The sequence below is a fragment of the Epinephelus fuscoguttatus genome, linkage group LG15, assembly GCF_011397635.1.
Source record: "Epinephelus fuscoguttatus linkage group LG15, E.fuscoguttatus.final_Chr_v1".
NCBI lineage: Eukaryota > Metazoa > Chordata > Actinopteri > Perciformes > Serranidae > Epinephelus > Epinephelus fuscoguttatus.
In genome coordinates this window covers 16,242,865-16,267,014 of record NC_064766.1, presented here as the reverse complement: position 1 = coordinate 16,267,014, position 24,150 = coordinate 16,242,865, and the positions used below count along the sequence as shown (strand labels likewise).

The 24,150-nt window shown below is 41.3% G+C and overlaps 1 protein-coding gene across 7 annotated transcripts in view; it reads right to left on the bottom strand.

Annotated features, from left to right (window-relative positions):
- Positions 1-24,150, bottom strand: part of LOC125902330 (microtubule cross-linking factor 1) — a 98,416-nt gene that overhangs the window by 12,684 nt on the left and 61,582 nt on the right. For 5 of the 7 annotated variants that reach the window (XM_049598578.1, XM_049598579.1, XM_049598580.1 and 2 more), the window contains 6 exons: positions 23,312-23,485; positions 18,021-18,188; positions 11,412-11,684; positions 5,547-5,897; positions 4,967-5,043; positions 1,873-3,445 (listed from right to left, as the gene is read on the bottom strand). In XM_049598578.1, the coding sequence (XP_049454535.1) occupies positions 1,873-3,445; positions 4,967-5,043; positions 5,547-5,897; positions 11,412-11,684; positions 18,021-18,188; positions 23,312-23,485 (2,616 nt within the window). Of the gene's footprint in view, positions 1-1,659; positions 1,685-1,872; positions 3,446-4,966; positions 5,044-5,546; positions 5,898-11,411; positions 11,685-18,020; positions 18,189-23,311; positions 23,486-24,150 lie in introns of all 7 variants that reach the window. The other 2 variants (XM_049598585.1, XM_049598584.1) reach the window with 1 other exon arrangement.

The following is a 24,150-nucleotide window of genomic DNA, read 5'->3' as shown; positions in this document are numbered from 1 at the left end:
TAAATGGGTGACAACGGCATTCTGAACAGGCTAGTTGATGCAGCGGGAGCCTTCTAACCCTTATCTATGACGCTGATAACCACTACTACCGGCCATTTATTCAAATGATAACATTTGAATTGGGTGCACCACTTGAATGAAATAAAATAATTGCTGTAATTCACTGGGTTAACTAAAAGCAAAAATTAAATCCAGTGATGGTTTCTTTACTGAATTTCTAGAAAATTTGCTTTTTTTTTGCTCACAAAACACATCCGATATAAATTTGAAATGGTGTGATATGTGACCTTTGATTAGTTGACTGACAGAAAACTGGTAGATAATAATTCTGATAACTGGTCAATTGTTCAAGTAAATCAATGAATAAAATAACTGCTGATTACACATCTTAAATGTAAGAATTTGCATCTTTTATATCACTATCTTTTAGTTTTTGAATGTTTGTCTGATCAGACAAAATAAGCAGTTTGAAGACACTGCTGAGCTTTACAAGATTGTGATTGTGCATTTTCCACGATTTTCTGACATTTTACGGACTACACTGTTTAACAATCAACTGAAAAGAATCATTTCTTGCTGTATTCATTTACTGGAAAAAAGTTTAAAAGAAGACTGTAAACTTACTTTTCCAGTACGTTCATTGTTTCATGACACTTATAGCTATCGTAACATTGAATTCGGGTTACTGTTGGGATTTTAAATGGTTTGAACAGGGATCTTTGATGAAGATATTGTCCTTTCTTCTCACTGTTCCGTGTGTACATTCATTCAATCATTTGAAGCACACACAAAAACAGCAATATACGATCCATATCCAGCTCTATATTACAATATTAACATATTGCGTGCCTAAGTACCATTGCAATCCATTATTCTGCTCTGTTAAAGCTGTGACCGTCATCCACAGAGGGCATCACTTAGTGAATGACTGCAGGAAAACACACACTCTGCTACCATCCATAAAATCACTTATCAGACTCTAATCTTTCTGTCTGTTCTGCAGATCAGTGAACAGCAGCTGGTGAATCCTTGATGTAAGTGGACATATCAATCAGCATATGTGGGATTATGTTGCTCGCTGTTCATGTTATGGTTTCAGATTTACAGTAGGTCTTTGATTTGCTTTTCTGTAGTTTTAATCTATCGTCTATAGAGGCGCCCCAGTACATACAGTAAACTGAATGCACTTTACTTTCTGTTGCATCATTTAAACATGACCAGAACGATGGTTTTCTGTGTGTTGTTTATTTTTTCCCACAGGTCAGCTGAATGGGTGGTGAAAAGGGCCCGACCGACGTGACAGAGCGCTGATTTCATTGTGTAAATTAGCGCTTTTCTTGGTTTATTTTGGTCGAGGGGAAATCAGATCACTTCAAAAACTGGAATCAATTGATTAATCACGTAACTTTGTAACTATGATCTCACCCAGCCCATTAATGTGAGATCAATAATGCCACTTCTCCGGTTATCAGACACAACAAACAGGTTTCGGTCGGGCCTCGGTCAAAGTTAAAGCACAGAAATAAAAGTCCAAACTACAAGAAAGTCACTACAGTGAAGAAGAAAGTACAGCAGAGGAAGAAACCTTAAAGAGTGTCTACATACAGCCATGAAGAAAAGTTCAGTATGTTTGAAGAGGGTCAAATATTTTGACATTACCATTGCATCAGTCAGTGCTTTCGATCTGAGAAAAAAGCAACATTTTAGTGATATTATAACGTAGTCGATCTGATTAACAGATGCCTTAAAGTTTGTCTTCAAGCATTACAAGGAAAATCCAAGGCAAAGTCATACATATTTTTGCGTCATAAAACATGGACCCCAGATCAAATGAATGATGAAGCGATGAATCCAGTGCGGCTGTATATTTACCTCCATACATCCAGACTGTCCTCTGTCTGAGTCGGCCTGCCTGCTGCTGTCTCTGCTGTGGCTGCTCTGTCCTCCAGCCTGCAGCCTCCTCTCCTCCCTAAAGCTCTGCTCCTGCAGCTTCTTATTAAGGATGCGGGCTGCGTTTTCAGCCAGCGTGTAGCCCGGCGGGGCCGACAGGTCCTGCCGTATGCTCACCACCTCTGGGTTTTTGTCCCCCTGCGTCTCCACTATCAGCTGCACCGGGCTGGGCGAGCGTCCACGAACAATCCGTAAGCATTCGTTCCGGGGGTCTGTGGCGAGGGCCCCGTGACCAGGGCTGGGCTCAGTGGTGGAGGGTGGGGTGGGGCGAGAGCGACTGGGGGACTTGTTGAACTTCTGCATGGACTCATAGGCCACAGGGGTGTGGTCGATGATGTTGAAGAGGCTGGAGAGGCCGTCGTTGATGGTGGTATGGACGGGGCTGTCACGAGTGGTGGTGGAGCGGGCCCACGCTGACTCGTTGTTGCCCTTCTGCGGTGTGGTGGGGGTGGGGGCGCGGCTAGTGTTGGGTAGCTCAGCCTTGTTGGATGTGGACAGTTTGCGTTGAAGCTTAGGTGAGCCGTACTTTGGTGAGCAGCAGGGTCGCTCAAACTTACTCTGGACGACAGGAGAGTACTGAACCTTCCTCATGCTGCGTGACGGGGATGAGATAGGTGTGCCTCCACCTTTCGGGGTGAGGCAGCGGTGGGGGCTGCTGGTCAGGTTCCTCAGCAGGTCTGTTTGTAGACCCACACTGATGGTCTGGGTGGTCTGAGTGCCTCGCGTGGTGAATCCATTGGTCTGGCAGGCGGTGTCCCGGACGACAGGCCCTGGCGGTGAACGGATGGCGTTCCTCACAGAGATGGCCACCTCCTTCATGTCGTCGCTCATGTTTCTGGAGAGCTGAAGCTCCAGAGAGGAGGTGTAGCCCACAGTGGGGCAGATGGCCGACTGGTTCGGAGAAGTCCTCAACCCTCCACCCTCCAGGAGCCCACATGCCCACCTCCCACTGCTGAACACCTCATCTGGCCCGCTGGCTCCAACCCCGGCCTCTCCTCCGCCCCTGGCTTTGGTCCCTTTGGAATACAGGAAGTCCGGGTCTTGGGCAGTAGGGCGCTCAGCTGCCCCAGGTCTGGTGGGGCTGTGGAGCAGGTGAACCCCATAGTGCTCCACTCCCACCCCTGCCGCCCCTGCTCCATTGCCCCTCAGCGGGGACTTGTGGCAGTGCTCGGGGCTGCTCAGGGTGCTGGTGGTCAGGGTGGCGCTGGTGGTGAGGAACCAGGAGGCTGGCTGGAATGGTTCAAGAACGAGCTCCCCTCCCCGGGCCTCGGGGGGTTTGTCTGTCCACACTTCCCGGGCAGGACCCGGGCCAGACGCGGCTGATGGGAAGTCCCAGCCCTTATTGTTGAACTCCTCAATGTACTTGAGGTCGTCCGGGGACAGAGGCGGGGTGACGTCATCTTGGCCCAAATCGCCATGACGAGTCTTGTCGGGGAGGAACGGCGAGCTGTCCATTAACCGCTGGAAGTCGCTCATGGAGCACACCGACTTTGCTCTGGACAGGACACACACACAAACACACACACACACACACAGTTTATCAACACCAATTTCAACTGAATCCAAACATCCCAGCCCAATCATGATCTCCTTTATACTCTCGCTGCAGAAAAAAAAAAACATAAATATGCATTTATGTTTTTTGAAAAGCAACTTAATGCTTTTCAATGTTTAAAAACAGTTTGAATTATTTAACAGCACAGTGAGCCGGATAACTTCCTCACCATAACAGAAACTTTCACAGAAAAATCACCAGGGGGAAACTCGCTGTCACTTCAAGTAACAGTTAATAGAATCAACAGCCGGTCTCTCAGGGGAGCGATGTGTATGTATGAGCAACAGAAATGCTGCAGGAGGCTGAATAATCTGAAGCCAGTCAAACCAGTTCATGTATTTACTGTTGACATTTATTAAAATGCAGCAGCAATAACAGACTTAGACTCACAAGTCAGTCTTTAGACACTTTGCTTAACTAAAGACTGATGTCTTTCTCCCTGATTTTGTGTTTAGATGGGCGGATACAATTTCAGAGTTTAAAAAAAATCCCTATGTTGCAGAACCAATAGTAAATCTGCAGGGCGGTCCTTCAGTGGCTCGCTGAACTCTTGTGCTCGTAAACATAGTCCCACTAGAAACACGTGTAGTGGTTCAAAATGGCTCAGCCACGCTCTCAGAAAACGGCGTCAAAGTTAGTGGATGTTTGTCACGTTTGCAGCGACACATTCTCACCAACTGAAAGAAACAAATATAATCTTTTACAAGGCCATGACTCATCCGCCTGGCTGGACTATAGAGGCAATTGCCTTGTAAACAACAAGGCGATTGCCTCTATAGTCCGGTTAGAAAACCAGCAGAGCTTGTTTGTAAAGTCTAGAAACATAGGTAATAGGTAATAACTCATTAAACGGTCTGTGAAAAAAATATCTTTTCCAGCGGATATCTTAGTTACAACATGATTGAGCTAGCAAAGCAGTTTTGTGTTGCTACGTGTGGTATTTATTCAGTTTTGGGAAATCACAATGTCTAGAAAGCATCAGTGGCTGCAGCTGACAGGGACAGCTAACACTAGTAGCAAAGCTAACATCAGGACGTCATCTGTTAAAATCCTCCCATTGTCGGATACGACATGAAACTACTCCAGTTAGCTCAATCATGTTGTAACTAAGACATCCGCTGGAAAAAATATTTTCTTCATGGATGAACACATGTTTGATAAAACGGAGTTAAATCTCTCAGCATCCATTTTCAAGCTCTCTGTGTGTTTGTTTCCTTGCGGACGAGAAAAGGGGGAGCGCACGTTTCCGAGAAGGCGTGTCCTTTTCAAAAATGCAAGAGGCGTTGCTTTGTTGCCGGCCGTTTTCGCCGGTGTGTTAAACACACTTTAGAAAGGAGTGTCCCCAAACTATCAGAAGGCGGAGATCTCTGATTGTCTGGTGGCGAGACTATGACAGAACAGTTTACTCATTAAAACACTCTTTGAACTCCGTTTGACTTGAAGCTTTTGTCATGAGGTTACCTGAGCAGACTCCCACCGCCCATCTCGTCCTCTGGGTTTGCAGCGTCACCTTCTCTTTCTGAAATCTCATTCAGGGCCTAAAACACAACAGATACATATAGTTAAATTATGTCGAAAAGCTTCAATTTATAGGCAGCAACATCAGGAAAAATTCTGTAATTTGTTTTTAAATGAGTGAATATCTGTCATTTGTAAACAGGGATACCTTCTATTAGAATAACAATGAATAAAACAAATGAAAACAAATCACTGTGGTGTTTTGACACCACTTTAAGCTCCATTATCATTTGACTAACTCGTTTGAACTCAGGCTGCAACTAATGAAATTGTCTCGACTGTTCTGGACCGCTTCATTAATCATTTTGTCTATAAAATGCCAAGGAATGGTGAAAAATTTCCATTATGTAAATTACGTAATGGCTTAAGAGCAATATATAACTTCCCAGAGCTCAAAGTGATGTATTCAAATTGCTTTAATTTGACCCACGCTCTCATTTCTCTCACACCCAAATTTTTATGCTGCTGTTCAAAGCACTATGTTAATAAAGATGACTAGTCTCGACTGATGTGTGTGTGTTACCTCCTTCATGCAGGGGAACCTCTTCTCACTCTCCAATCTGGAGGGTGGAGGCACCTCCAGGCCGCTGAGGGGGTCCAGAGACAGAGCGTCCAGGAACAGGTTCTCCGTTGGGCCTTTCAGCCTCATCGCAGCCCCCTGCTCCTCCAGCATGGCCTCGGAGTCTGAGTGGGAGCGAGTGGGAGGGGGAGGGATGGGGGTGGACGTACAGGGGGAGCGTGGGGAGCGTGGGGAGCGTGGCGAACGAGGGGCGCTACAGGGGCTGTCCTGAGGAGAGAACACGCCTCTGTGGTCTGAGCCGGCATCTTTGATGTCTGTGCCCTCGCCTCGCCGGCTGTTCAGCTCTCTCTGCATCTGCACCAAGAATGACATAAGATAGATACGAGGGGATTAGTCACAGAATTTATTTGACATTTTAATTTGTTTTTAAACAAACTATAGTATTGCAAATTGTTTACACATGAAGATGTCAAGAAATCTAAAAAAGTTTTGTTTTTGTTAATTGCCTGATATCAGTCAGAATTAGGGATGGGACCCATTAGGATTTTAACGATTCCGATTCCTTACCGATTCCTTCTTAACGGTCCGATTCTTTACCGATTCCTCTTACTGATTCCTACATTATATTCATTATACTTGCTATGCTTAAACAAGTATATAATAAACACAAATGCAATCATACAAATACAAAAACTTTATTCTAACTGTTGCACAGTACAATTAGATGAAAATACACATTTGTGTGTGGTGTGTATTTCAGAGCTTGTATCATCTCCCTGAGAATATATAAAACAACAAGAAGTGATTCTCTGATTTCTACAGTAACACTATTACCTCAAATTAACCACAGCAATGTAATAAAAAATGCTTATATGCATTCATGCTTGGGCACTGTTATTTACGTGACAACACCTTAACAGAACACACACACACATTGGCTGTTTGTTTCTACCGCTCCCCTCGCTGGAAGCGGACCTCCTGCCACCCGCCTCCGCCTTGATTAAACGCTGAAAATAAAATAAAAGAGGGAGACAAGTTTCTCCTATTTTATCTTATTTTGTTATATTTCTCCCTCTACCCTCGCTGGAAACCTTGGACCTCCCCCCGCCTGCTCCCGTCTCAAACACGGAGGTCTCCCTCTCCGCTGAGCACCCACGGCGCACGCCCGGCCTGTTAAATAGCCTGTAACCATGACAACTGTGTGACACAAACTCAGTGCTTTAGTGATTAGATAATGTCGGGCTCGGTCGGGTCCGGACAGAAATATGCGGCCCGTGCCGCACTCTAATGGAAATGCATGTGACGTTTTGTTTTTTTTTACAATCTAGGAACTGTTTGCAGGAACCGTTACGTCAAATGTGATGGAACCGGTTCCGGAACCGGAACTTTGGACCTGGTTGACTTTGACCTTCGACCTATGATTCCCTAAAGGTGTTCTCGAGATATTGCATTCACATGAATGGGATGGATGGACAGATGGATGGACAACCTAAAAACATAATGCCTCTGGTCAAAGCTATCACCGTCTTGGAGGCATAAAAATTTGTATCAAAACTTTTCAGCCAATATTATAAAAATAGTATTCAGCCAAAACTTTTTGTTTTAATAAACACATGACCTAAACAAACATTTTGATAAGGATCCCTTAAAGTTGTCAGTGCCATCCATGCTACTACTGCAATATTTGGAGTTAGCCTGGAACGACCATACTGATGATGTGAGTTCAACTCTGTATCAATGGACTCGGTGTTGCCCCAAACACTGTCAGTGGGCGGAGGTCCTCACCTTGACAGACAAATTCCTTCAGCCAATCAGCGTAACAACACACCAAGGTATATCCTCATCACCAGTGGAGCCAGTTGATAAATCCAACTTTTGCCAAATTTACCTCCGAGAAACTCTGGGAGTTCATACTTTTGTTCCTGTTTAATTGTTGTTAATGACTCAATGTCCGCAATAACTTCACTTATTGCTGTGTTTACTCTACAGGTGGTGAAAGAGCGTGTTGAGCTCACGTCATCAGGATGGTCTTATCAGGCTTATTTGGAGTAGCTCAACAGGATAAACATCTTTAGTGCCAGCAAAAAATATGAAAGCTTTTGCATCTCTTTTAGCTAAACTACATATATTGCTTAAATGGAAGGAAAAAATCCCTCTAACATTTAGGTTAAGGTTCAAAGACTTCTGACATCATTTTTCATTGGAGATGTTACGGCCTTGAGCCGTGGGCATTGTTTCTCCACTCTGGTGTTTATTGTTGATGTTTGTGAATTTGAACTTGTATTTTGATATGCAGTAGCCTGCATTTTAAGTGGGGGGGTGTTACGGCCTTGAGCCGTGGGCATTGTTTCTCCACTCTGGTGTGTGTTCTGTCCCGCTGTGTTGCAGCAGAGTGTCTCCAGCGGGCGTGTCCTACCAGCACCTAGATGGATTCCCCGGCGACTGATTGGTGCGGCGGGTTGGTGCGGGGCTCCGCCAATCAGAGGGCGACAGCACGGGGAAAGGATATAAAAGGCTGGTGTGCCCTGCAGCCGCTGGCAGACACCTTAGAAGCTCTATTTGTGTGGTTCAGTTTTCTGTATAGAGTGAGTGTTAGCTCTTGATTTGTGTATTACCCAGATTTGGGCCAGGGGTAAGTTCACCACTGATTTCGATCACCTGCACTCACGGTTAGGTTTTTGTCACATTGTTTAGTCTCACTAGGTTTAGGGGTGCTGGTCATTTGTATTTTTGTTTTCACCATTTCACTAGAGCAGTTAGTTAGGTTTTGTTTTAAGATTGCCTGATTTGTTGTTATTTCCGATTTATGTTAAACATTAGACAGATAGCTCCATTTTATTTTAAGGAGTCCTCTTTTGGTTATATTTATTTGTTGATTTGACAGCACCTGTCGGCCCTTTTCTGTTGACTTCATTATTAATTCCCATTTGTCTTTATAAATAAATACACTTTAATTTGCAATCCTTCCACCGGATTGTGTGTGTGTTACTTCCCTTTTCCCGTAACGAGCTGGGTTTGTAACAGGAGAAAATTCACAATTCTACAAGAGGGTGTGCTCAGAAATGTGTGGCAACCATTTTTGTACACAGAAAAAATGGATGCCACTGACACTGCATTATTATTACTACTGACTTCACCTTATATATGGCTAACTTATTTAATTTCAACTTTTTAATTTAGTTTTATTTTTTGCATTTTTTTTACTACTCATTTATTATTATTAATATTATTTGGTTTCAAATTATTTTTTGATTTTTTTATTGTTCACAGTACTTTTTAGTTTAATTTATCTTTATTTTTTGTCTTATATGCACATACCATTATTTATTAAATCAATTCTGTTTGATAAATTAACTGTCCAACAGGAAAAGGGAAGAGGAGGATATATTGTGTATATCCAACTGTATTTGTGAGTTATTGCATTTTATATGTCTTTAAATATCCATAAAAAGATTTGACCAAAAAAAAATTGCCAGTGCTCTGTGATGACAATTTATATGGTAACTCTGTTTCTAAACAACATAATAGATAATCTTTGGCATTTTGTACTGACATTTCTTGCTACTTATCGGTAAGCCAGTACAGATACAGAAATATATTACATATAAAAATATGGGTTCGCTGGGTTTATCGGTCCCTTAGTTTGGTCCTTAACATTTACAGTATGTTTCATTTCCACAGTGGGAGGTGTTCGTCACACAATGCCTTCCTTTAATACAGCGAACTGAACCCCTTGACTGTGAGCCGCTGAGTAATCCACCTGCAACACGCGTTGTTAAGTGCCTTACTTCAGGCTCGAGGTTAGAGGAGAAGAAGCACATTACTCATTCACTTCCACCCTGACAGTCTGAGCAGTTCAGCTGGTGACCTGTGCTTTATAGTTTGCAGCATATGCTTCGCTGAATAATGCATCCCTGCTTCCTGCTGTGTCTCTACATTCAGCCGTGCATCAGCAGTTTATTTTTTGCTGTTTTTAGAGTGTGCTATTATTCCTGTACCTACTTTATATGTTAATACTCTCACACTCATATCATATTAACCAGCTCATGTTCCTATCTGCAGCGCTGAACATCACACACAGGCGAGGTGAGATGCTGCAGTTCTTCTAATTAAATCTCACAGAGGACATCAATTATTCAGTAATCCTGAGTATTTGTTGTATCTAGCCTCGACTATTCTGAAGTACCAAACAACAGAGGAGATAATCGCCTTGGGTGCTTTGTCACTTCTTCTCTCTCTCGAATCCACTTGAACACAAACACACACATTGCTTAACAAGCAAAGGCTTCAGATCTTTAAATTGTGGGGAGTTTTTCTGGTTTGATCTGTAAAGTTTGTGAAGAAGCATTTAAATATAACAATGTAACATCAATTTAAGTGCTCACTGATGCGCAGCCATGCCAGCATACTGGTTTTGCCAGGGTTTTAAGACTGGAAGGGAGTGAAGTAAAAGCAAACTACGATGTTGGGCGATATTGAGACGGCATGTCGATTTAGAACAACCTCAGTAGCAGCAACTATCTTGTATATTGCACCCGGCATTGTTGTTGTTAATGTTCATTGGTTCCGGTGCACCACTTGACAATGCTGGACAGCAATATTAGTCCTGCCTGTGGCGCTGATTCGCTAATCGCTCGTCCCCAACGGCGCACATTGGTTGTTTCTAATTTCAGCCAAGAACTGCTGTTTGATGCCACAATGCCAGATGAATCAGTCAACTAGTCCAAGGAAAATAACATTTCTAATGATATTAAATACAGAGAGGCAGAAAATCTTGTGGTTGATTAGTCAGTTGTCAGAAAGGAGCTTTGGAAATTACTAATTTTCTATAAGTCGCAACAAGCCAAAGAGCCAAACTTATTTCCTGGTTTCACCTTCTCAAATTTGAACATTTAATGCTATTCTCTGATGTAATGTAAAATGGATATCTTTGGATTTCAAAATGTTTTGAAGACGTCACCTTGGGCTTTTGTGATGGGCACTGTTTTTATTATTTCTTTACATTTTATAGACTAAACTAATAATCTATCAGTAGCAAAAAGTAGTATCAACCAATTATTGATGACATTGCATCTCTTAGCAAATCCTCACATTTGAGAGGGTGGAAACAGTTGGTTGCATTTTTGCTCGACACAAGACAACAGGTTTAATTGATTATCAGCATTTTTTTGCAATTGAAAATCCATTCCTGACCTTGGAAACAGCAGCTGACAAAACAATCACACCATGGTGTCCATTTTAGTCATTGTTCTGGAGCTTTCAATCACAAAATATCTGTGGTAAAGTTCAAGGTCAACAAAAATGTCTACATCTTCCTATTTCCATTGCTTTTTTAAGCACTTTAAGGACTTCCCAACAGTGTTGAATAAGTTGAAACTGGTAAAGTTCAATCTTGACCTAAGAAACAGCACTGAAACAGAAGTGTGGTGCCATCGAAAGCTCCAAAACAGCTGTGATTGTTTTGTGAACTACTGCATCCGAGGTCATAAATGAACTTTAAGTCCCACTCTTCAGGCCCTAATGGATGAAAAGTCCCTAAAAGTGCTCAGAAAAATGTAAATTTGAACATTTAGAAGTCCACAACAACTGGGGAGTCTCCATCTGGTGAGGAGGATGGTGCATTTGACTCAGCTACTAAACAGCTACTAAATGGACTCTGCAAAACTGCTTGTTCATGTTCCTCTGACTAAGTAACAAAATATCTAGTGTCTAGCCTGACTTGATCTGAACCTTCTTTTTTCAATCTTTTTTCTCTTCATCCTTTCCCCTCTTTTCATCCCTGTTCCACCTCATCCTTCCTTCTCTTTTTCTTTTTCCTACTATAACTTTCCTTTCTTCTGTCTCTTTCCACCTCCTGCCATCTCTCACCCTCTCCATCTTGCGGTGGAGCTCCCTCATGCTGTCATCCCACTCCTGCCGCTCCCGGTCAAAGCGCTCCAGCAGTTCGACCCTCTCGCGGCTCCACCTCTTCTCTCCGTGCTGCAGCTTCCAGCGGAGGTCCAGGGAGGTGCTGTGGCTGTCGGCCAGCAGACGCCGGTGCTCCTCGCGCTCCAGCTTCAAGGCCCGCTCGGGGTCTTCGGCCGGCTCCCCTTCACCTCCCTGAGCTTCACCGCGTACCTTGCCTTGAGCTTCCTCCTCCAGCTGGTCAAAGAGCAAAGACACAGTGACATTAGGCTGATTACTTATTATTAAGTCGTTATACTGCTGTGCAGTGCATAGACAAAGAAGCTGGATGAACCTGTGCTTTACTTCAGTTTAGTTCTCAAAAAAAAAAAAAAAAAAAGTTGACAGTAAACAGACTGCCCACAACATAATTTTGCACGCAATAAAAAGAGCCTCTACCAAATTTGTTTTTGACCCATTTTTGTAGCACCTACCATCCACAAATTAATATATTTTTTTCAGCAGAGAGATGCATTATTTTCCAAAGTTTTGTTAAAATCCAAACAGCAGTGTCTGACACATTGCACATGACATACAGACAAACCATCTTTCACTCTTTTGGATTTTACTTTTTGATCATTTATTCTATTTTTTGGTCTTTGAGTTCAATAAAACAAAATAATAATAAGCTGAAAGCAGAACAGGTCAAGTGACCACAGCTACAAAATAATAAATCAGTGTCAAAGCAGATTAAAGGTATAACAGAAAATGTGTAGTTTTTTTGTGTATAGCCTTCTCATGTTACCAGCTAACAGAATTTATGAACAAGATAATGATGAAATGGTTCACTGGAGCTGTTTATTTAGACAGATGAAATGAGACTGACTTTAGTCCTGTGTGAAAAAAATGCAAGCCCCTCGTTCATTTCAATGAGACGAAAAGGTTTAACCTGCCTTAACTTTAGCTGCAATGCAACGTCAGCTGCAAGGCTCTGCGTCAGCCAATCAAATACATGCAAGCACACATTCCTGGCAGATTAATTTGTAAGGTGAATGGTGTATTTCTACTGTTTACTTTGTAACTGTCCTGACTAGGGCTGGGACATAGCAGATTTTCACTACACAATTACTGTGGCTAAAAGAATTCATGATGACGATGTTATCGTAATATTGAAATGTTATCAGTGAAATTCATCTTTAACTTTGTTTATTGTGCGTCTTGTCTCTTTTTTGGCAAATTAATTGCACTCAAAAAACAAGAGTAGAGATGTGGAGAGAGTCTGTAAACATGAATGTACAAAGGTGTAGAATAAGAGTGATTACACTTAATGGATAGTGACAAAGCAACCAGATGGTGCTGGGGTAGGGAGACAAAGCGAGGACTGAAAAAAGTGCAAATGATTTTAGAGATGCAGGATTATTTAAAGAACATTATTATATGTGTATTATTAACAAAATATCAATTTTCAACTTTAAATATCACAGTTACCCGTATGTTGGGACCATAAACTGTAAAAAATAATTGGCATTGCTACTGTGATATCACCCATTGGTTTGTGGACTCCTGCTTTGAAGCCTCGAGGATGGCATTTTAACCATCGCCATCTTGTTTTTTTGGAGCCAGAAGTGACCAAATTTGGGTGAGAGGCTGATGCTGTGGAGGAGCGAGGGGTTGATCTGACTGAGAAGCTGAGGAAACTAACAGACAGCCTATTACTCAAAGCAGCCCGACCTTAATTAAACTTTAAGCCTTAATAAAACATAAATGGGTGAGTTATATAAAAATTCACTTCCTGTACAGTTGTCACGAATGTTGAAATTAGCTATAGAGACCAAAGCCATTTTTTGTACCAGGCTGTAAATATATCTATTTCTGCTGTAAAGTCGGGCATTTAACATGGGGGTCTATGGGGACCTACTGGCTTCTGGAGTCAGCCTCAAGTGGCCGTTCAAAGAACTGCAGCTTTTGGCACTTTATGTTGGCTTCATTTTTCAGCCCCCAAGGTTGCCACTTGGTTGTGACACCCCTAGTCATGACAAAAAATAAAATAAGTGCAGGCATGATAGATTTTCAGATTTCTAAAATTCTGTCTTAAAATGTTAAACCACTGTGCAATGTGCAGACCAAAGGAGACCGCAGTGGTGTTTTAACATTTTTGGTCTGATTGCTCGCTAATAAAGTATAAACCACTGAATCTTAATTCCTCCTACTCACACAATGAGAGCACAATGAGATTATGATAAGGTAGCGTTAATTGTTTTGTAGTCGACAGTTAAAACTTGTTCAGGCTGTCCTCCCAAATTTATATTTCAAACCACTTGCTGGTAGAAGGACATGAACTGAGGATTGAGATGCACTGCAGAAATCTTCAAAACTGCAGAACGACAGGGGGAAGCCACTCTGGAAGAACAGAGCTTTGTAATCTTCAGACGGGCTTTGATGCTGCAACATAATGGTACAAACCAGAGTCTGCAGTGCTGGAGCTGCTGTGTGAAGAGCGAGTCAAGGCTGCCCTGAAACATCAGCTTACATAACTCCCATTCACAATTGTTTGTCTTGTATGGTTTTATATTGGGTCTGAAAACTGTCTGATTACATACTGGGCAGGATAACATGTACAGTAATAGCTGCTGACTGAATGCCAAGAGCCAAGATGTTGGACATTATAAATACAGACAGTTATTTAGGAAGCTTGACAAGGTGCCAGTGACTGAACCAGAGTATGAAACAGGAGCCAGCCTCCTATTAATATCTCAAAAAATGATCTTATATCCACATATAAATACACAGGTGAGGGTAATTTCCTCTTCTGCTCTGCTCTGCTAGGCTGTGTAATAATCCTGAAAGAAAAAACAGCAGTTTCGGGGCATATTTCTGAAGTCTTAATCAGTACGAAGCACAGTGGAGCAAGAGAAGAACTCAACATTGTGTTATCAGAGGAAATTTAAGTAAATTAGTTCTCGTTGGGGCCCTCAGCGACCTCTGCTCTGTGCAAGGATATGAACCATGTAAAAGCTCTTCAGATTAGGAGCACCAGAGTTAAAAAGATAATCTTCCTCCTATAAATCAAACTGTTTAATTGGGACCCAGAGCTGCAGTTTACTTTCTATCAGATGCAGCAGTGAAAAGACACTGCTCTGCTACTGTAGGTATCAAATTTGATCTATCAACACTGTGGTCAAGAAACAGCATTCAATATCTCAAAATTGATTGCAAGCTTTGTTTGGCTGATCGTGCTCTGCCTCTCAAAGGGAAAGAAAATCTCAAGTTGAAATCAGACACAGCCGACAATGAGTCTACAACTGTACCACAGCACATCATGGACTCAACAATCCTCTGTACCACACTGTTGTGCCATTCATACAAATGCAGGGCCTCTCACTGCAAACGTAGTACTGATCTTTTTGTCAACTGTGAAATATTTGCACCCCAAATAGCCATGCTCGGTAAAACTGGGGTGTCAGATATCATCTACCAGTGGTGGAAGGAGTACTCACATCTTTTACTAAAGTAAAAGTAGCAATCAAAGAGTGTAGATATAATCCCGCATTCAAAATTTTTACTTACGTCAAAAGTACAAAAGTTGTAGAATCAATACATATCTAAATTACCAAAAGTAAATACACTCATTACGCAGAATGGCCAACTTCAGAATAAAATATATTATATAATTGGATTATAATTATTGATGTATTAATGTATTAATCACTTTTATGTCAAAGCAGGTAAAGGTGGGGCTAATTAGAACAAATTAATATAGAGAGGCGAAGTCCCTCCGCTTTCCGTGGATCACCATGGGACCTCATTTCAGAAAAAAATATGTATGGTTGTTGCGTGTGAGATGAGAGATGCAGTTCACCGAGTGGTTTTACACAAAACTGAATGGTACCACAACAAACACACAACAAACTGGAACTTTCTTGACTTGCTAAATTATCTTTTAAATCAGCAAAAACCATGTGTGTATTTGTACATATTTTTCCCAAAATAAGGTCCCATGGGGGACATTGGTAGGGGAAGAACCTCACAACACTGCTCTGTTGCTTAATCCATTAGAATACATCATAATTAATTTGTTAATTATATTTTGTACCTTTAACCTGAATCTGCAAAGTAACTAAAGTTATCAAATAAATGTAGTGGAGTCAAAAATACAATATTTGCCCCTGAGATGTTGTAGACTAGAGGTAAAATAATCAAGTACAATACAGGTGCCTCAAACTGTACTTAAGCACAGTACTTGTGTAAATGTACTTATTTTCCATCCCTGACGTGTAGTCTTGATGTCCACGGCCAATATAATGACGTCCATCCTGACCACAACTACGTGCAGTAGAAACACTTTCCCACTTTGGTTTCCCCAAGAGGGAGTATCAAAAAGACACAGTGTCAGATGGCAATGCACACTGCTAACACCCCGTCCCCCCATGAAACAGAACCCAGAACACTGAAACGAGTGCCTGAAAGCAGCACATAGTATGCACCAGTTTTCGCTGGGATTTCTCTGCACACAAGTAGATTACTTTGTAACATGAGCGGGGTTATTCAACCCTACAACAGTCACGACTGGAAATGAAACAATTATCACTATCATGATAATATTTAAAGAAAAAGAATTGTATCTCATAATGTTATGTAGAGTTTTGGCATTTGATGATCCTTTAAACTCATGAACCTGTTCAATCAAGCCTGGACCACACGGAAATGCATTTCCGCATGCAGTCTTTTGTCTTATAAACAGGGTTTTTTCCTCCTTTGTTCTCCGGAAACCTCCCTCCCACACTAACAGTTATAAAACAAATCTCTGTCCAAATAAAGACACAAAAACACTATCACAGCACTGTCAAGAGCAAACCAAACCATCAGGCATCAATATAACTGTAACCATAAAGCCATGCATAGAAGAAGAAAAGAAGATGTTGTTGGCCAATCAGAAGCCTGAGAAAAAGCTATTAGGGAGGCTACCTGGGACAGTGACCTCAATATAGATAGTGGACGAGTAACTATACATTTATATGTAAACATGTAAAAAGTCCTGTTAGCAGGTTAGAGCCAGCACTGTTTTTTGCATGTCTGCCATTGCACGAAATGTCACCTCATCTGTGACACCTCACAAAGGAAATAACGGTTCACAATCTGCTGTTACAAGCTGAGTAAGTAAATAGCAAAAACTCTATTTTCCCTGTCAACACAGCAACACTGAAAATGGAGTTCTGAGAATCTTCACTCTGAACAGAGTTATACAAAAGACTTGGTTTTTAGTGACCAAAAATGCAGTTTGTGGACAAAAGGCCAAAATGCGCAAAAATGCTGCTTAAATTTACCTTAGAAGTTGGAGGTTGGAGCTGGTAATGACGTTATGCCTGAGTTGATCACGATCCAATACAAAAAAAGTTTAGGAGTTGTTGTTGTTAGCAATACCAGTTCAACCCAGGTTAGCCATTGTTAGCAATACCAGTTGATCATAGCATATTATGCTGTATTTTGCGCATAGCAACATGTTCACGGACAGAAGATGGACAGGACTGTGTGCACAGCTGTTTTAATGAAACACAAATAAGACAGAAATTCTAAAAAAACGTATATCATTGCTGCTTTCAGTACTGTTGATGCACAGAGCAGCCATATTGAATTTTGAGATCGGGGTTGGTGGTTCTCAGTTTGGGAATCTGACTTAAGGGGGGCATTCCTGTTGAAATTTCCAACTGCAAACTCAAAAATTTCAACTTCCTAGTACAAAAAGAACGCACAGAAAAAGCTACGCTTACGGAATCATCTGTGCCCATGAGGACTAGGCCTCAAACTGACCTTTCTGCCGTATTTGATCATCTCAGCTCCTTGTGTTTTTTAATGTTGTGCTGGTTTTGGTCTTTTGGTCTGAATACCTAGAAACTTTTACAAATGCCAGGGTGTCAGCGAGAAGTCTTGCAGTCTCAGTGGCCTTTGTGTGAATAAAAATAGTTTTGATACTGACACATAAATCAGCAGCCTCCATATAAAATGACTGATAACAGCTTTCATGCACTGATATTAGTTGAGATGAAGATAGTCTGTAACAAATCTACAAAGCATTTACACTCCCATTAGGAATATAAGACGCCTTCTTAACATCTGTTTGAGTTCATTGAGAAATGCACAATGAGGCAGACTGAACAATTAGGAACAATGCTGAATTAATTAGTTTGCACAGTGACAGAATATACCCATTACATAGTGCCAAGCAGGTGATTCATCATTTCCTTGTCTTATTGGAAGCTGTCCTTCCTCCTCTAATTTAATTGCAGAGGGTTGATTAAAAATTGGATTCTGTCCATTTGTTTGTCACTTATGATATGGATTAAGACACAATTTAATTTTACTGCTGCACTTTGAAAATGACACTGATTGGTCCAGGGGGGGCAGACAAAATTACAGGACAAAAAAAATAAAAATTTGTTGTTTCTGACTTGTTACCGCTTTGCCCTGAGTGGGATTTCACCCGTGGAGAAGGCAACATGTTTACTGTCACCTCGCTGCTTACTGAATTCACTGCTAGTTTTCTACACCAGATTGTGTCCTGTCCCTTTAAGGTGGGTGCTGAGACGCCATCTGTACCTGGGCGAACTGGCTTTTCATCTCTGCCCACTTGACCTCCCAGGCAGCTTTGTCATTGACGTAGGACTGCTGCAGTTGGCATCGTCGCGTCTCCTCCTCCCGCAGCTCCTCTCGAAACTCGTCCAGTAGCGTCCGCAGGGCTTGCAGCACTTGCCGGTTCTCCCCAAACTGCACGGAGAGGATTCAGACAAAACAATCAGCAAAAACACACACAAATAAGAAAGGTTAATCTAACACACCCACGCACACATGAACATGGCGAGTTCAGCAAGTTGTGTCCTTATCTCGATGGGCTTATCAGGGTCTGTGTCCTTTGTTTCTCTTTAAAGCACTTTGGGACAAACCTGCTTTGTAAGTGCTTTATAAATCAATTTGACTTCAACCTTTCCATCCTGTTTCCCATCTGTCTCCTGCTCCTCCTCTTTTTTTTTATCCTTGTCCTTTTCCATCTATCATTTCTTGACTTGCACCATTAAAGCACTAACGTGTACGCATGGACGGGTGTAAATAAGGGGTTGCACTGAAAAAGTCTACCCTGAAAATAAGTAAAATCCCTCTGAGTAGTGCAGTAATTAAAGCTGCAAAAAAGCCTGTCGGACACCTACAATTTATTTAAGTCCAAGTACGGCACAGGGGAAGTTTGAGATGGTGAAGAGAACGGCATGTTTTCCTGCTCTGAGAGGTGTGTGGAGACATGTTTGCCTCCCGCTGTGGAGAGTCTTCAGGTCTTGGCAGGAGGCAGCGAAGCACAAAGGAGTCAGCGAGTAAAACATCACCTCGAGGTATCGCTACAGCGCCTCCAGCTCTGCCAGCCTTGGCTGAGAACACAATATGAGCTCAGGTGCTAAAAGGCCAGTGCACTTCAAATCGGTGTAACCAGGAGAGTAAGGATACATGTAGCCAGGAAAAAAAGGGAACTCGATTGACCTTGTTTTTTTTAAGCACAATAGACTATTTTTCCTCCTTGTCCTACTGTTGTGTATATAAATATGCATCACATGAGCATCAGAGAATCATTTTTTACTGAATGAATTCCCTGATGAAACAATATTTAAAATACTGTGGTTTGTTTTTAAAGGAATATGACTAGCAGGTTTGCCAGCCACCAGTTTGCTACCAGTAGTGCAGCTAGCTAGCTTGCAAGCTAATTTGCCTATTTTAAAGGCGAAGTATACGACATTCAGAGTCTGGGATTGTTTGTGAACAGCTCTCACGTCTGACATCACAAGCAAACATGGAAGTGGATGAGACATGTCAGCGTTGTTAACAGTGCTAACAATGGCAACAGCGTTGACAGAGCGAATGATGTTAACGTCGGGGGGAACCGGAGAGTTGGCGTTAAGCTTCAGTGATGATGCTGTCCTGCCACTGTGGGTTGGGAGTCCATTATCAGGGGAAACTGCCATATGAGCACAGCGCAGAGTGGCGGCGATTAGTTAGCCAGTGGGAAACACACTCACATGCACTAATACACACGTGCGGCTGTCCTCAGGACCCCATTATTCCACTATATTTTTTACATAACAAATATTTGTTTGCTGTAGTAAAATCTCATTTATAGCGGGGTGAATAGACATCCACGTTTTCCATGGATAGTCCTCGTTTTTGATAGCCTGTCTCTGGCTGGAGCTGTCCCTAGAAATATTCCCTTGCCCTTCTTCTTCTACTTATTACTTGCTCATCTTAGTTTTAGAAATACTGCTTCTCTGTGAATCCACAACATCACTACAAATGTCTTTTTACACCAGGTAAATTACAATTATTTACTAGCTAGTGATGCTTTAATGTCACAGTTTATTATATCTATAGATAAATGGCTTTTCAGAACATGACATTGTTGTCTTGTCTGTGGTGTTTCTGTAATGTATTGTTGTCTCTGTCGCCATATGTCTGATAATTTTATCTCTCTGTGTGTCAGCCTGGTAGAGTTGCTTGTCTGTCTTCACTGTCTTGTAAGTATAGATAATTGAATACACTGTATTCACTCATTGAGTTGTCCATTTTCTTTATTGTGTGTTCCATATCATAGCTTCAGTCACTGAACTGTAAACTATGTATTTCTGACATAGCTTAGAAAGTCACTTAGTTCCCAGTTTTATTAGTTGGCCTTCACCATAGTATATTACAGTAAAACAGTTACCATGGTCAAAGTACGTGAAACAAGAACTGTCCCCCTTTTTTATTTCATAGATAACATATTTTGATATTCTATGATATTATGACCACTTAACTTGAAATGTCCGAGGTTTTAATTTCGGAAGTCTGGTTACCTTAATTTATTGAACCTTTAAGTTCAAGTTTTCCTGTAAATAATCAGTTCTGTTTACAATCAGTGTTTCTAAGCAAAATTCACTTGTGTGTATCCTTGACAACTGACAAACATGTTGAATGTTTCTTTCTACTTCACCAATCACTGGCAAAGCAGTTCTTTTTATATGTTGTTCCCACTCTTAACCATAGTGTGTCTTCAGACCTACTTGCCCGAAATGGCTTGTAGTCTTCTTTTGGGAGGGTCTAAAATAATCAGAAATATCCCATTTGTCCACTGTGTATCTTTAATTTAAAAGTATTACATGTAGCATTACATGCACACCCCAATAGTTGGGCTAAAAGTAACACATGGACTGTACTAATTTTCACAGGGACAGTCTTGTTTTTCTACAAACAAAAGCTCCTTCCAAAAACGCCATCAGAAGATGCTGTAATCACATTTATTGCATCTTTCCCCGTGGGGTTTTTCATCCACTCTAAATATTAAGGAGCAGCAGTCAGCAACCAGGAGATTTGGCAAGATGCAGCTACACAAGAACTTTTTAAATATTTCACATGCATGTCTTTGATTTGAGAGGAAGCCAGAGTACAAAGAGGAACCCCCCCCACCCCCGCCCCCCATGTGTTAGCTGTGACACAGAAAGGTCCTAGTCAGCTTCAAACTCAGGACCCTCTCACAAAAAGTTGTTCAAGATATTTCAAGCTGATTTTAGAAGTGTTATGTCACTGTGATGTACTCATGTAACCGTGTGGAGTGATGCTGGTTTTACATGTACACTGAGTAGAGTTCCCTGCACCACATGAGATGACAGTTAACAAACACTGGGGTAAAAACATCTCATCTACAGTATTTACAGTATTTATATTTAAGCACGTCAACAGTTTCATGCATCAGCAGCACCAGAGGCAATGAATCAGGACTTTTTCCTCAGCGAGCAGCCAAACTGCCTAAATCATGTCCAAGTCTTCAGTGAAAACTTTCAATGACCTCTCTGCAGCTTAACATACTATTATCTCACTCTGGCTGCAGGAATTATCATCTGCTTTGCTGTAGTGGCCATGTGTGCAAATGCTTACTAAAGCAAGTCTGCATTTCTGCTCGCGTGCATAAAGCTTAATATAGTCTACTGGGCACGCTTGTTAAAACAGGAAAACCTGCTCACAGAGTCAAGCAGCAATATCAGATCGCCATACAAACCATTTTTATGATGTTGTGGGGAAATCAAAACATGGAGAAAAAGTAGAGCACTTAGGGCTGCTTAATAATGCATCCAACCCAAAATGCTTACCTACTTTCTTTAGTTTTACAGAGGGGCAAAGTGGTCGCCCGACATACTGAAAGCAGATCTCAACACACGCTATATCTGCGTGAAATCTCCTCCACTGAAACACTGGGCAGCCTGAACAGAAGCTCCTTTTGTCTCCTTCGCATGTAATGGAGAGTCTATGATTTTGTTGAACAATGAGCATAAAACTGGCTCTACTCAAAAATAATTACTGCCTCTAACTATTTATCTAGGCCAAAATTCTCATCGGCACACCGTGCCAAACAGCTCTACTGAACGTCTGCCAAACTAACACAAGGAAAATGAATGAGTGAAATAATTAAAGGCTAAGCTAAATGTCCAAACTCTCTCTCAATACACCAATTCATTATAGGAAATATACTTAACTACACCTTAATTTATTTGTGCCACAACTTAACAGTTATATTATTTATTATGTGTGCATATTTATACATGTATATACAGTATGTTACTATATAATATCTTCTTTTGTACAAACAGTTGTGTTTCTATTGTAATTTATGTACTTATTTCTATTTTATTTTCAGAGCTTTTTTGTTTAATTTATACATTTTCTGTGTGTGCCTGTATTGTGAAATGACAGTAAAGCTTCATAATAAACCTTGAACATTATTAGCAGTCATATCACTGCTGTTAGAGAAAATATTATGAAATATATGACATCTTTGATTGAGTCTGAACTTATTACTTTAATTTGAAGATTTATCATGAGCTTGGGATGCCTAAGACTCGTTCCCCATGAATGTTGCATTTTAGTAATTTGGTCAAATCCAATTTAGCTAAAGACTATAAGTGTAAGGACAGAAGTGTAGATGGTAAAGTTTTCTGGTGTGGACTGATGTACATGCTGATCTAAACTTCAGTCCAGGGGCCCCACATAGTCAGTGTCACTGGATCAGCCAGATATTTAAAAATTATTTAAATTTAATGATAGATCTGTATGACGGTTTGGGGGAATGCCCTCGGTACATACTGTGACACAAATTCATGGGCCTCCCTGCAGCTGTGCTGCATTTTAAATCTATAAGGGTGGGGTAGCTCTTCTGTGCGGAGTTTGCATGTTCTTCCCGTGTCAGCGTGGGTTTTCTCCAGGTACTCCAGCTTCCTCCCACAGTCCAAAGACAGGTTAGGTTATAATTGGTGTATCCAAATTGTCCGTAGGAGTGAATGTGAGTGTGAATGGTTGTCTATCTCTATGTGTCAGCCCCGCGACCCTGAGTGAGGATAAGCGGTTACGGAAAATGAATTAATTAAATTAAAGAATGAATAAAAACTGGCTGGCAAAAAAATATTTGTCTGCTCTATTGAATACCTTACAAATGTCAAGAACTTTGGAGGGATAGTTCTGAAGTAACGGTAGCGCTCACAGGCTGAACCTGACTAATTTAAGAAATTAATCAGACCAGTGAAAACAAAATAACGAGCTGATTTCAAAGTGTCCGAAATCTGTGTGCAGGTTTTTTAAATTGATATAGACTCTTATCTCCACTGTGTTTCATTTCAGAGGCTCAAGTTAATGAGTTTATCTGTCTAACAGCTTTTAGATCTCAACATGGCCGATGAACTCAAAACTGGTGTTAAATAATGCTTTGTTCAGTTTATAATCAAAAATGAATTCTGCAACCCCAAACAACAGTTGACAGTGGAGTCACTGGAGCTTTATTAATAAAATTCAGCCAGAAACCTGTGGAGGAGTTATAAATGTGTAAGTACCTGTCTTTGATGCTGCAGGTGTCGATCAGGTGATGGCAGAGGGATGATGGGTCCCCCAGTGTCGGGGACGTCCCCTGGAGTTTGTGGTAAACACAGTCTGTCATCTCGATCCGTCTCCCCCTCTGCCTGCTCCATTATCACTCCCAACTCTGGGATGCCCTCCAACTTCTCAAACTGGAACAGATGACAAGGCCATGAAAAGCCTGTGTTTTAATTCATGCACTCATTTTTTTCCTGCACCAACACATTCTGTTTGAGGCTCACAGTGGCTGAGCCTTCCCCAGCATGACATGGGGAGAAGGCAGAGAAACACTTACCAGTCCATAAGAGGCTAATACACTCGACCATAGAGTCCCACATACATTTAGTTGTTGTTGTTGTTTTGTTTTTTGAATAAATGAACCCACAGTTCAGCCTTGATGTAGAGTATATTTTTTATTAATGTGTTTGTAACTGCATACTCTGTAAGACGATGGTAAATTGCCCTCTATTTGTCTTTAAAGGGGGCCTATTGCGCTTTTCCTTATTTTCTGTCATATATGTCATGTTACAGTGCTGGTTGTTCATATTAAATGTAGCCAAAGTTTTGAATAATACAGTAAACTTATGTAAAAGTAATCCCTGTGAGCAAAACCTCAGACTTCAGACAGTTCTCTATACTCTGTTTCCAGCGTTTTTTTGGCTACTCTACTTTGGCTAAAAGCTGATGTCAACTCATGACAGGTTTCTATATATGGTCATCTGCACCAGGCACACTACTGCAAGCGTTTACATTACATACACTGCTACATGTAGCTACATGCTAACATCGAGAAAACGTGTAATCTTGGTTACTAATG